This window comes from Drosophila nasuta, chromosome 2R (genome assembly GCF_023558535.2).
Source record: "Drosophila nasuta strain 15112-1781.00 chromosome 2R, ASM2355853v1, whole genome shotgun sequence".
Taxonomy (NCBI): Eukaryota; Metazoa; Arthropoda; class Insecta; order Diptera; family Drosophilidae; genus Drosophila; species Drosophila nasuta.
This window is the reverse complement of record NC_083456.1, coordinates 17,485,500-17,498,969: the sequence shown is the minus strand read 5'-3', so window position 1 is coordinate 17,498,969 and position 13,470 is coordinate 17,485,500. Positions and strand designations below refer to the sequence as shown.

The window sequence follows — 13,470 nt, the reverse complement described above, 5'->3', positions numbered from 1 at the left end:
CAATAGTACCTTACTCATTTTGTAATCTATATATCCTCAAGGTATATAAAGTCTTGAATCAATTTCTAGAAAAGAGACAAGACGTTTCATAGTCGGTCGACTCTTTGGATCTCTATCCCAACACATTTTAATTATTGTCTTTATAAGATCAGAATCTTTATGGGGTGCATATTGCTATTGATTCGGAGAAATTGCTTATCACGCTGATAACACGTTGTTATCAATGCAAGTCGTTTTGATAAAAAGGTGTTGATTGAAGAAATTGAGGGCTATTGAATTCTGTATTAGAACAATATACTAACACAAAATCCTTTTTATACCCGCTACCCACAGGGTAGAAGGGTATTATAATTTTGTACGCACATAAAATGTATGTAACATGCAGACGGAGGAAAAAGGCATCTCCTACCCCATAATGTAAATATATTTATATCAATATATATATATGATATACATGAATCGAACAAAAAAAGACAAGTAACAGCGCAATCTTAAATGTAGAAGCGAGTATTGGTATTTACGATAATAATAAATAATTTTATAAGGCTAAAAAAGCTGCTACAGTTCGGTTTTAGTTTGGTACATTTTGTTCTGGTATATTTTGGTTCGGTTCAAAAAATCATCACCATATATTCCACAGATTGACTAGTGCATTAAGTTAATAAATAAAAATTTTAATCAGCTCCTTAGTATCTGGTCGGTATTCTGTTTTCAAAAGCGTTTTTTATTTTACGGATATCTGAGCTTCCAGTCTGTATAGAATCTGAAATTAAAAAGATTAGCTATGGATTTTCGAGTTAATTATTCTTACCATTAATAATTTTCTGAATAGTCGCAGGTTGTTTATCTTTGAATTCTTTTCAGTCACTATTTCCCACATAATTGTGCCCAAGCTGTAAATATCAGACTCTTTTGTGAACTCCCTTTCTCCGCTCTATGCAAATAAATGTATTTATTATAATTAACATTTTCTTCTTTTCTATATATATATGTACCTCGAATTAATTTCTCATCCATTTTTGTGTCTAAAAATCCGGCTCGCCAATTTTCATTACAGCCGAGGCCATATCTACCATTCATAATCTGTAAGTAATATCAGCATCAGTAAATTATTTTATCTTAATATCAACAGTACCTTACACATTCTGTAATCTCTATATCTTCGAAGTTTATAGGTATGTAAAGTCTTAAATCAATACCTAGAAAAGCGACAAGACGTTTCATAGTCGGTCGATTATCTGGATCTTGATCCCAACACTTTTCAATTATTGTCTTTACAGGATCAGAATCTTTGCAAATGTGCATGTCATTTATATCTGGACGAGCACCTGGAACAATAGAACTTTTAAAAATACAGTTAAGTATTTTTTAAAAATATTACCATTACTAATTTTGTATTGGATAGCTAAAGGGTGCATATTTTTTTTCTTTAATTCATCAAATGGCTTCTTTTCAGCGAATACTTCCCAGAAAGTGATCCCATAGCTAAACACATCACACTTTTCCGTATATTTACCATCAGCAGTCTATGTAGGAGTTTAAAGAATTAAAATTATATATTATTTAAGGAGATACTTACACAAACTTCTGGAGCCATATAACCAATTGTCCCAATAAGTTCCGTATTTTCTGTTGCATATTGTTTTACAGTACCAAAATCGCATATTTTCAATGTGCGATAATTATTGAAAAGTAAAAGATTTTGTGTTTTAAGATCGCGATGAATTGTTTTTTTTTGCTGTGCAAATATTCCATGCCCTATAAAAAGAGTGAGATTAAGATTTGTACTTACATAAATCATACAATACATACATTGGCACATTGCAACATCCAGTGAAGCTTTTCGATATTTGAAACTCTAACGATTTTTTTTTGCAAGTAATCATAGAGTGATCCACAGTCTGAATACTCGAAAATGAGGCATATGTTTTTTTTGGCGATAGGCGTCATGGAATGTGACAATATTTTCATGATTGAGTTCCTGTAGATTGCGAATTTCTCGAAAAATATTTGTTTCCGAATCTTTATTATTGCCTTTTTCCAAACATTTCACAGCAACCTTTACACATTTACGAGTATTTGTTATCCAAATTCCTTTATATACAACACCATAGCTACCACTTCCAATCTTTAAATACACATTTATGCTATGAATAGCAAATGGGAACGATTTATTCTATAGATAATTTCTTTCTTACCCTTTCTTTCAGTTGAATATCGAGTGAATTGTTCATGTCGAAGAACGCAAAGAGACTAAACCTCTAAACTACGATTGCTATTTATTCAGACAAATTGTACATAACGTTGATAAGAACTTGTTATCAATATGCAATGCAATAATTAAGCAATATAGTAATAAAGTTTAAAGTTTATTGCATCGAATTATTTTCGCATCAATTATTACCTTTCTAAGATCAGAATCTTTACAAATTTGACTTGTCATTTATATCTGGACGAGCACCTGGAACAATTGGACTTTTAAAAAAATTAGTTATACAATTTTTAAAAATTTTACCATTAATAATTTGTTTTGGATGGTTAAAGGGTGCATATTGCTACTGCTTCGGACAAATTGCTTATCACGCTGAAAAAAAGTTGTTATCAATGCACGTTGACTATTTGGACGTTGACGTACTAACGGCAGTACCATCAAGTGGCCCAGCGATACCAAGCACGGGCTTGTTGACGCGCGGACAAAAAACAAAATAAATTTGTGAACAGCATGCATTAAACGAAACCGCGAATAAATATTAAAAGACGCTGGACAGCTAATTAAATTAAATTAAAAATATGTTAGAATATATGTAAAATAAGATAAATAACAATTAAATACTCGATAAATAAGCTAATAATAAGGATTTAAGCATAGGAATAGATTTACTAAAGCAAACTACGTTATTAAGATTATTATAGTTCACACACAGAATACGGAAGGGATTATGGCAAGCAAAGTTAGTAGATCTACGTGAAATGAGAAGAGGAAGAAAATTCCTAGTGATCCTGACAGGAACTGCAAAACTAATTTGACTTAACAGCTCCAAAGAGTCTATTTCACCATTAATTAGTCTCTGTATAAAAACAGCACCTTGCATAGTTCTGCGGTCAGAAAGAGAAGGAAGGTTTAGTAATAAAAGTCTACTGCGATATGGTGGTAATCTAATATTAGGATTCCAATTTAAACTACGAAGAGCAAATAATAAGAATAGTTTCTGCACCGATTCAATCCTATCTTGATAAACCCTATACTGGGGATTCCAGACAAGAGATCCGTACTCAAGGATAGGACGAACCAGTGAGACGTACAAAGTCTTAGTGATGTAGGGATCATTGAACTCTTTCGACCAGCGTTTTATAAATCCCAAAACACCCATGGCCCTATTTACAGCAGATAGAATATGTTTATCGAATTTTAGTTTTGCATCAAGCAGAGCCCCTAAGTCATTCACACCTTCAATTCGCTCAAGAGGCGTATCATATAACATATAGTTATTTAACTGGGAAGAACCCCTACAAAAGGTCATAAGCTTACACTTATTGCAGTTGAGATGTAACATATTTACTCTGCACCAAGATTCTAAACGATTACGATCACATTGTAACAGTGAGCTCGCAAGACTATCATTAAATGTCAGGCAAAGCTTAACGTCATCGGCGTACATAAGTACACGGGAATGGTCAATAACCGAAGGAAGATCATTTATGAACAAAGTGAACAATAGAGGACCCAAATGACTGCCCTGGGGCACACCAGAAGTGACTTGAACACAATTAGATACAAAACCATTATAATAAACATTCTGAATTCTGTTGGAAAGGTATGAGGATATCCACTCAATTAGGCTATGAGGAAACCCTAAAACATTAAGCTTATACAGTAAAAGGTGATGATTAACAGAGTCAAAAGCCTTACTAAAATCGGTATAAATGACATCCGTTTGCATTTTATTCTCGAATCCTTTAATTACAATAGAAGAGAACTCCAATAAGTTAGTAGAAGTGGATCTAGACTTCACAAACCCATGTTGGTAAGGTGAAATTATAGATTTACACAGATGTTGCAGTTGAGAAGTTATAATTTTTTCAAATGCTTTCGGAATCGCAGACCATTTAGATATACCGCGATAATTTTGAACTTTAGATTTGCTCCCTTTTTTTAGGATAGGTATAATGTATGATTTTTTCCAGATTTTAGGAAAAGAACATGAGTTAACGGATAATTCAAACAATTTAAAAAGCGGTTTACAGATACTACCAGCACAATACCTTAGCACACAACTAGGTACTACATCCGGACCAGCCGAAAAAACAGGTTTTATAGCCAATAGTTCCGTTAAAATAGAGCTTTCAGTAATTAAAGGACCAAAAATACAATTAGATGAATTTAACTGATAAGGATAAGAAAAGGAATTTTGAGAACTTGGGACAGAATATGTCGTTTGGAAAAAGTCCGCAAATAAATCGGCAACATCATGACCATTAGATACTGTCATACTTTCCAAAGACATAAATGCTGGTGATGACGCGGATCTACGCTTCGAGTTAACGAAGTCGTAAAATCGCTTTGGATCACGCTGAAATCTTATTCTGCACCTACTCAAATAATTATTATAGCACTCATTGTTATGAGTGCGAAAAGCAGCTTGAGCAGCAGAATAACGGAGAAAATCAAAAGAAGAGCCAGTTCCCTTGAATTTTTTGTAAAATCTCGACTTACGATTTTTTAAATTCGATAATTTCTTAGTAAACCATAAGGGTTTATCAGACAAATGTGGAATACTTGATGGAACACAAGCATCAAATATCGAGTTTAAAGTAGAATAAAAAAAATCAACCGCTATATCCAAGTTTGTAAACAAAGAAAGTTGGGACCAGTCAGTTTGAGATATAAGCAGAGCAAGTTTCTCAAAATCGGTTTTCCGAAAACAACGAGAAAGCTCACCACAACGTACACTCGACTCTGACGCAATAAATGGGAACTCCAACATAACTTCTAAAGTGGGATGGTAAGGGTCTTCAGGGGAATTTATAGGAGATATTCTCGATAGAGAACATAAATCTGGGTCTAAAACAAAAATAAGATCTAGAGACCTGTTTAAGCAATTTGGAATACCATTAATCTGAGACAATGATACCCCGAAGAGACTATCAATAAAAACATGGGATACAGAGGGGGGAAAGTCCATTTATATTCTCGGCGGAATGCCATGACACCCCAGTTATATTAAAATCACCAAGGACAATAAAGTGATCCCGATCAGAAAGCATATTAGAAATGTCATTAATAATAGAAAAATGAGCTAAATATAAAGCATCATCCGAAGCAGGAGTGATATATGAGTTGTTTTGATAAAAGGTGATGATTGAAGAAATTGAGGGTTATTGAATTAGGGATTATAGCGTTATACTAACGGGAAATGGAAGTTGGCCATCCTTTTTATACCCGATACCCACAGGGTAGGTTAGGTTAGGTTAGGTAGGACCGGCTGCCCCTGTACGGGGCAAAGCATAGACCAGTGGAGGTCCGTAGCTGTACCGGTAGCTTATCTACGTCTCAGAAATCGCGCAGTATGGATGCATTTTTGGCAAAAGCCAGCAGCATCCTAGGAGATAGCCGTGAGACGTCCCGAAGATCGTTGTGGCACGGCGAATTAAGGTATTTCAACCGGAGTCGGGATAACGCTGGGCATCTACAGAGAAGATGCTCAAGTGTTTCCTTAACCCCGGGGTTCGTTGCATTTCCTGCACTGATCACTGTTCGTGATGCCCAGCTTTACAGCATGGACAGCTGACAGACAGTGGCCAGTTAAAATGCCTAGCATTAGCCTGCAGTCTTTCCTTGAAAGCTGCATGACGAATTTGGTTAAGTTTTTGTTAGTAGAGGCACACATCAGCCTTGCAGTTTTGCACGAGTTGGCATTACGCCAGCTCGCGTCCCATTGAAGTCTAGAGCGCACCTCAATTTCACTGCCTAGAGTTCGCAGGGATATCGGAACATTGCACATGTTACCGACATCGAGCCCCACTCCCTCTTTGGCGAGAGTGTCTGCGATCTCGTTGCCATCGATACCCTGGTGGCTTGGGATCCAATAGATACGCACGACCGCAGATGCGTTCAGCGACTCTATTGCTCTTCTGCTGTCCAGGACAACTTTGGACTTGACCACATCAGAGTGCATTGATCTTATTGCAGCCTGGCTGTCAACAAAGATGTTAATAGAGGTGTGATCACGCTGTAAACCCCGAGCCAATTCGGCAGCCTTGCCAATGGCAAAAACTTCCGCCTGGAAGATGCTGCAATGGTCTGGGAGTTTATAGGATTGTTTGGAGACCGGGTCCGGGCAGTATACGGCCGCTCCGACACCATCATCCATCTTCGAACCGTCGGTGAAGAGGTTGAGGGCTTCGGGAATGCATAACCCTTCCCGCCAGCACTCCGGTTCCAAGAATATAGTGTTAATATGGTCAGTACTGGTAAGGGGGATAGTATAGTCCAAGTCTCTACTAGTCTCCCTACCACAGGGTAGAAGGGTTTTATAATTTTGTACGCAATTTTAGTTGCACATAAAATGTATCTAACATGCAGAGAGAGGGAAAAGGCCTCTCCGACCCCATAATGTAAATATATGTTATTTACGTATATCATTATCGTCATGATATACATGAATCAAAGAAAAACAAGTAAGAAAGTTACCAAAATTTAAATTTTATATATCAATATAGTACCACATTCAAAATATACCATAGACAACACAATGTACCAGATTGTCGGCCAAAGCAACTCAGACCCCTAGTAAGTAGGCGTTTTTGCCCATACAAAAGTATTTCCTTAATAACTTCCATAAATTTATCTGATCGCAACCAAATTACAAAACCCGCTACCCAGAGGGTAGAAGGGTATTATAACAGGTAGAAGGCAGCATCTGCGACCCTATAAAGTATATATATTCTTGATCAGCGTCTATATATATATACCGTTCGCAATTATTTTTAGTATTTTTGTAATATTTTTGGTATATTTTGAGAAAAATAACACAATATTTTGATTTATTCAAACACAGTGTTGGCGCATTTGATGTACATTAGTTAAGATAATGAAGTTGTCAAATGAAGTTATTAGAATTAGGGCGAAGCGAGAGCGCAATAAAGCTTTCGTTTTGCTCTCTGAGCGAATTCGCCTCGCTTCGCCACTCTAGTTAAGTTGGGCTTAATGTAACTTAGCATAGAATCATAAACACAGTTGAAATCGAACACTTATCAGCGCGTCATTTACTCCGTTTTCGTTTTTGTTGCTTTTCGTATTGTCACAACAACAATTAGGTCCAGTCTTTGTTCGCGAATAAAGCGGAATATTAATAATTGCAAAAACTCTTGTAATTTTTCACTCAGATTGCCTGGTACATTTAGTTAAGAAATTAACATTTTAATCAGTTCCTTAGTATCTGGTCGGTATTCTGCAGCTTTCAGGCATTTTTCAATAGCGTTTCTTGTTTTACGGATATCTGAGCTTCCAGTCTGTATAGTATCTGAAATAAAAAGATTAGCTATGGATTTCGATACAATTCTCCTTACCATTAATAATTTCCTCAATAGTCGAAGGTTGTTTAAATTTCAATTCGAAAACTGGATTCTTTGCAGTCACTATTTCCCACATAATTATGCCAAAGCTGTAAATGTCAGACTCTTTTAAGAACTCCCTTTCTCCGCTCTATGCAAATAAATGTATTTATTATTATTAAATTTTTTTTTCTTTTCTATATATACATATATATATAAATGTACCTACATGAACTTCTGGAGCCACATAAACTAACTCTTTCTCGTAAGTTATTTCATAAAAAAAGAATTTTTTCCACTTTTCCAGTAAAGAATATTTTTGCATTCCAACAGTTGTCGAAAAGTAACAGGTTTTCAGTTTTTAGATCACCGTGGACTATATCTTTGCTATGCAAATAGTCCAAACCCTACAATGAATATGGGATCTGGAAAATGCAGTTTCAAATGCGTTTCAAACTTACCTGGAGACACTGGTAGATCCATTCTACCTTAGGATAGGAGTCTCTATTGAAACATTTTTGAACGTGAAATAAGTTGTGAATCGATATAGTTGAATACTCAAAAAGCAAGAAAAACCTATTTTCAAATTGCCTAGAAACTCCATATAACTTCACAATATTTGGATGTATTAATTCATTAAGTTTATTGACTTCTTTCAGGAAATCCATTTCCACTGGTTTGTCTGGTTTACAAAGTATCGCATCTACTTCGTAGCATGTAGGTCTAAGCACGCAATGTGCGTTACAGCCGAGACCATATCTGCCATCCATAAGCTGTAAGTAATATCAGCATCAGTAAATTATTTAGCTTAATATCAATAGTACTTTACACATTGTGGAATATATATATCTTTGAAGTTTATTGGTGTGTAAAGCCTTAAATCAATTCCTAGAAAAGCGACAAGACGTTTCATAGTCGGTCGATTATTTGGATCTCGATCCCAACACTTTTCAATTATAGTCTTTATACGATTAGAATATTGCCAAATTTGCATGTCATTTATATTTGGACGAGCACCTGCAACAATAGAACTTTTAAAAATAAAGTTATGCATTTCTTAAAATTTTACCGTTATTAATTTTATTTTGGATGGCCACAGGGTGCATATTTTGTTTTTTTAATTCATCAAATGGCTTTTTTTGAGCGAAAACTTCCCAGAAAGTGATCCCATAGCTAAACACATCACACTTTTCCGTATATTTACCATCAGCAGTCTAAGTAGTAGTTTAAAGATTGGATTATTATTATTATTATTAAAATTATATATTGTACCTGATTATGTTTAACGAGATACTTACACAAACTTCTGGAGCCATATAACTAATTGTCCCAATAAGTTCCGTATTTTCTGTTGCATATTGTTTTACAGTACCAAAATCGCATATTTTCAATGTGCGATAATCATTGAAAAGTAACAGGTTTTGTGTTTTAAGATCGCGATGAAATGTTTTTTTGCTGTGCAAATATTCCATGCCCTATAAAAATAGTGAGATTAAGATTTTTACTTACAAACATACAATACATACATTGGCACATTGCAACATCCAGGGAAGTTTTTCGAAGTTTGAAACTCTTTCGGTCTCTTGATGCAAATAATCATAGAGTGATCCACATTCTGAGTACTCGAAAATGAGGCATATGTTTTTTTGGCGATAGGCGCCATGGAATGTGACAATATTTTCATGCTTGAGCTCTTGTAAATTGCGGATTTCTCGAAGAATATTTGTTTCCGAGTCTTTATTATTGCCTTTTTCCAAACATTTCACAGCAACCTTTACACATTTACGAGTATTTGTTATCCAAATTCCTTCATATACAACACCATAGCTACCACTTCCAATCTTTAAATACACATTTATGCTATGAATAGCAAATGGGAACGATTTATTCTATAGATCATTACTTTCTTACCCTCTCTTTCAGTTGAATATCGAGTGAGTTGTTCATGTCGAAGCACGCAAAGAGACTAAAATGTCTAAACTACGATTGCTATTTATTCAGACAAATTGTACATAACGTTGATAAGAACTTGCTATCAATATGCAATGCAATAATAAAGCAATATAGTAATAAAGTTTAAAGTTTATTGCATCGAATTATTTTCGCATCAATTATTACCCTTCTAAGATCAGAATCTTTACAAATTTGACTTGTCATTTATATCTATACGAGCATCTGTAACAATTGGACTTTTAAAAAAATAAGTTATACAATTTTGTAAAAATTTTACCATTAATAATTTGTTTTGGATGGTCAAAGGGTGCATATTGCTACTGCTTCGGACACATTGCTTATCACGCTGACAAAAAGTTGTTATCAAAGCAAGTGGTTTTGATAAAAGGTGATGATTGAAGAAATTGAGGGTTATTGAATCATGGATTATAACGTTATACTAACGGGAAATGGAAGTTGGCCATCCTTTTTATACCCGATACCCACAGGGTAGAAGGGTTTTATAATTTTTTTTACGCAATTTTAGTTGCACATAAAATGTATGTAACATGCAGAGAGAGGAAAAGACATCTCCGACCCCATAATGTAAATATATGTTATTTACATATATCATTATCGTCATGATATACATGAATCAAAGAAAAACAAGTAAGAAAGTTACCAAATTTTATATTTGACATATCAATATAGTACCACATTTAAAATATACCATAAACAACACAATGTACCAGATTGTCGGCCAAAGCAACTCAGACCCTTAGTAAGTAGGCGTTTTTGCCCATACAAAAGTATTTCCTTAATAACTTCCATAATTTTTATCTGATCGCAACCAAATTACTAAACCCGCTACCCACAGGGTAGAAGGGTATTATAACAGGTAGAAAGAAGCATCTGCGACCCTATAAAGTATATATATTCTTGATCAGCGTCAACAGCCAAGACGATCTGGCCATGTCATGCCATTGGATCTCAGATACTATAAGAGATATAGATATAATATTTGGACAGCATTTGTTATGTTTCCACGCAGATCAAATTTATTTCAAATTTTTGCCACGTCCACTTCTGCCCCCGCAATCAATCAAAATCAAATAACAAGCGTAATTTTAAAGCTTTAAAACTTAGACGCGTACGTACAATTTGGTATTTTGTGCAATTTATGGTATATTTTGAATGTGGTACTATATCGATAAACCAAATATACCGCGCGCAATTATTTTTAGTATTTTTGTAATATTTTTGGTATATTTTGAGAAAAATAACACAATGTTTTGTTTTTATTCAAACACAGATTGACTGGTGCATTAAGTTAAGAAATTAACATTTTAATCAGCTCCTTAGTATCTGGTCGGTATTCTGCAGCTTTCAGGCATTTTTCAATAGCGTTTCTTATTTTACGGATATCTGAGCTTCCAGTCTGTATAGTATCTGAAATAAAAAGATTAGCTATGGATTTCGATACAATTCTCCTTACCATTAATCATTTCCTCAATAGTCGAAGGTTGTTTATTTTTGAATTCGACAACTGGATTCTTTGCAGTCACTATTTCCCACATAATTATGCCAAAGCTGTAAATGTCAGACTCTTTTGTGAACTCCCTTTCTCCGCTCTACGCAAATAAATGTATTTATTATAATTAACATTTTCTTCTTTTCTATACATTATATATACAAATGTACATACATGAACTTCTGGAGCCACATAAACTGACTCTTCCTTGTTAGCTATTGCATTATAAAATATTTGATCCACTTTTCCAATAAAGAATATTTTTACATTACGACAGTCATCGAAGAGTAGAAGGTTGTCAGTTGTAAGATCACCGTGGACTATATTATTGCTATGCAAATAGTCCAAACCCTATGAGACCAGGAATATGAGACCAGGAAAATATAACGAACTTCAAACTTACCACTAGACACTGCGCCATCCATTCCAACTTAAGAAGAGATTCTCCATAAGTAAATCGTTTTGTTCGCAATAAATCGTAAAGCGATTCATTTGCACAATCATAAAGCATATAATATTGGCCGCATTCGTCTTCCAAAAACCTAGAAACTCCACATAATGTCACAATATTTCTATGTATTAAAGCTTTAAGTTTGTAGACTTCTGTCAAGAAATCTATTTCCGTTTGTTTATTGCATCGAATTATTTTCACATCCATTTTTCTGTCTACAAATCCTGCTCGCCAATATGCTTTACAGCCGAGACCATATCTACCATTCATAAACTGTAAGTAATATCAGCATCAGTAAGTTATTTTATCTTAATATCAATAGAACCTTACACATTCTGTAATCTCTATATCTTCGAAGTTTATAGGTATATAAAGTCTTAAATCAATTCCTAGAAAAGAGACAAGACGTTTCATACTCGGTCGACTTTCTGGATCTCGATCCCAACACTTTTCAATTATTGCCTTTATAAGATTAGAATCCTTAAAAATTTGCATGTCATTTATATTTGGACGAGCACCTGGAACAATAGAACTTTTAGAAAATAAGCTAAGTATTTTTTAAAAATTTTACCATTAACAATTTTGTTTTGGATGGCCAAAGGGTGCATATTTTTTTTCTTTAATTCATCAAATGGCTTCTTTTCAGCGAATACTTCCCAGAAAGTGATCCCATAACTAAACACATCACACTTTTCCGTATATTTACCATCAGCAGTCTATGTAGTAGTTTAAGGATTGGATATTATTATTATTATTAAAATTATATATTGTACCTGATTTTGTTTAACGAGATACTTACACAAACTTCTGGAGCCATATAACCAATTGTCCCAATAAGTTCCGTATTTTCTGTTGCATATCGTTTTACAGTACCAAAATCGCATATTTTTAATGTGCGATAATTATTGAAAAGTAAAAGATTTTGAGTTTTAAGATCGCGATGAAATGTTTTTTTGCTGTGCAAATATTCCATGCCCTATAAAAATAGTGAGATTAAGATTTGTACTTAGGTACACATCATACAATACATACATTGGCACATTGCAACATCCAGTGAAGCTTTTCGATGTTTGAAACTCTTACGGTCTCTTGTTGCATGTAATCATCGAGTGATCCACAGTCTGAGTACTCGAAAATGAGGCATATGTTTTTTTGGTGATAAGCGCCATGGAATGTGACAATATTTTCATGCTTGAGCTCTTGTAAATTGCGGATTTCTTGAAGAATATTTGTTTCCGAATCTTTATTATTGCCTTTTTCCAAACATTTCACAGCAACCTTCACACATTTACGAGCATTTGTTATCCAAATTCCTTCATATACAACACCATAACTACCGCTTCCAATCTTTAAATACACATTTATGCTATGAATAGTAAATGGGAACGATTTATTCTATAGATCATTACTCTCTTACCTTCTCTCGCAGTTTAATATCGAGTGAGTTATTCATGCCGAAGAACTCGAAGAGACTAAAACGACTAAACTACCATTGCCGTTGTTTCAGACAAATTGCGCATTACGATGTCAATAACTTGTTATCAATATGTCATAATATAATTAAAATACTTCAATAAAAGTACTTATAAGACATAGTTCCAAAATCAAGCATATTCGTGCAAAAAAAAAAAAACAAGTTAGAAAGCTACAGTCGAGTATGCTCGACTGTGAAATACCCGCTACCCATTTTGAATAAAACAAAATATTGCAGTATTATTATATTATACATTTGGTATATCGATTATTATTATATTGATCAGCATCAACAGCCGAGATGATCTAGCCATGTCCATCTGCCTGTCTGTCAGTCTGTCCGTATGAAACACTGGATTTCAGAGACTATAAGAGATAGAGCTATAATTTTTCGACAGCATTTGTTATGTTTGCACGCAGATCAAGTAAGTTTCAAAATTTTTGCCACACCCCCTTCCGCCCGCGCAAATCAACAAAAATCGACTAACAAGCGTAATTTTGATTCAAAATTTGATTGCGATCAGATTAA

General features: G+C 34.5%; 2 protein-coding genes across 7 annotated transcripts; both read right to left on the bottom strand.

Moving 5' to 3' along the window:
* Positions 1-488: 488 nt before the first annotated feature.
* Positions 489-12,966, bottom strand: LOC132785853 (uncharacterized). Of its 4 annotated transcripts, XM_060792149.1 has the most exons (9): positions 12,886-12,966; positions 12,501-12,815; positions 12,268-12,444; positions 12,040-12,184; positions 11,799-11,986; positions 11,421-11,741; positions 11,192-11,368; positions 10,982-11,117; positions 10,718-10,935 (listed from the first exon to the last, which is right to left on the bottom strand). In XM_060792149.1, exons 1-9 carry the CDS (start codon positions 12,919-12,921, stop codon positions 10,817-10,819), a joined length of 1,614 nt encoding a protein of 537 aa, XP_060648132.1. In that variant the 5' UTR covers positions 12,922-12,966; the 3' UTR covers positions 10,718-10,816. The 4 variants fall into 4 exon arrangements, 1 of the variants encoding a protein (XP_060648132.1); XR_009632365.1 differs by lacking the exons at positions 10,718-10,935; positions 10,982-11,117; positions 11,192-11,368; ... (4 more) ...; positions 12,501-12,815; positions 12,886-12,966 and adding exons at positions 489-763; positions 812-934; positions 996-1,083; ... (3 more) ...; positions 1,813-2,128; positions 2,199-2,258; XR_009632363.1 differs by lacking the exons at positions 10,718-10,935; positions 10,982-11,117; positions 11,192-11,368; positions 11,421-11,741 and adding exons at positions 490-763; positions 812-934; positions 996-1,083.
* On the bottom strand, positions 6,989-9,511 carry LOC132787101 (mitogen-activated protein kinase kinase kinase 7-like). 3 transcript variants are annotated; one of them, XR_009632507.1, is made up of 9 exons: positions 9,466-9,511; positions 9,081-9,395; positions 8,853-9,029; positions 8,624-8,768; positions 8,384-8,571; positions 8,016-8,327; positions 7,784-7,961; positions 7,570-7,664; positions 6,989-7,523 (listed from the first exon to the last, which is right to left on the bottom strand). XR_009632507.1 is itself a non-coding variant. In XM_060793994.1 (8 exons), the coding sequence occupies exons 1-7, from the start codon at positions 9,499-9,501 to the stop codon at positions 7,830-7,832; spliced, it is 1,305 nt and encodes a 434-aa protein (XP_060649977.1). In that variant the 5' UTR covers positions 9,502-9,511; the 3' UTR covers positions 6,990-7,705; positions 7,784-7,829. The 3 variants fall into 3 exon arrangements, 1 of the variants encoding a protein (XP_060649977.1); XR_009632506.1 differs by having other exon boundaries at positions 6,991-7,523; positions 7,570-7,705; XM_060793994.1 differs by having other exon boundaries at positions 6,990-7,705.
* Positions 12,967-13,470: the final 504 nt, after the last annotated feature.

What these genes read in the sequence shown, in the direction of transcription:
- LOC132787101 (XM_060793994.1), bottom strand. Translation starts at nt 9,501, where the DNA reads ATGAACAACTCACTCGATATTCAACTGAAAGAGAGG. An exon ending in CCAAAATAAAATTAATAACG is followed by an intron (nt 8,572 to 8,623) that starts GTAAAATTTTAA and finishes CTATTGTTGCAG; the next exon opens with GTGCTCGTCCAAATATAAAT. An exon ending in GGATCTACCAGTGTCTCCAG is followed by an intron (nt 7,962 to 8,015) that starts GTAAGTTTGAAA and finishes TATTCATTGTAG; the next exon opens with GGTTTGGACTATTTGCATAG.
- LOC132785853 (XM_060792149.1), bottom strand. Translation starts at nt 12,921, where the DNA reads ATGAATAACTCACTCGATATTAAACTGCGAGAGAAG. An exon ending in GGATGTTGCAATGTGCCAAT is followed by an intron (nt 12,445 to 12,500) that starts GTATGTATTGTA and finishes CTATTTTTATAG; the next exon opens with GGCATGGAATATTTGCACAG. An exon ending in ATGTGGCTCCAGAAGTTCAT is followed by an intron (nt 11,118 to 11,191) that starts GTATGTACATTT and finishes TTATTTGCGTAG; the next exon opens with AGCGGAGAAAGGGAGTTCAC.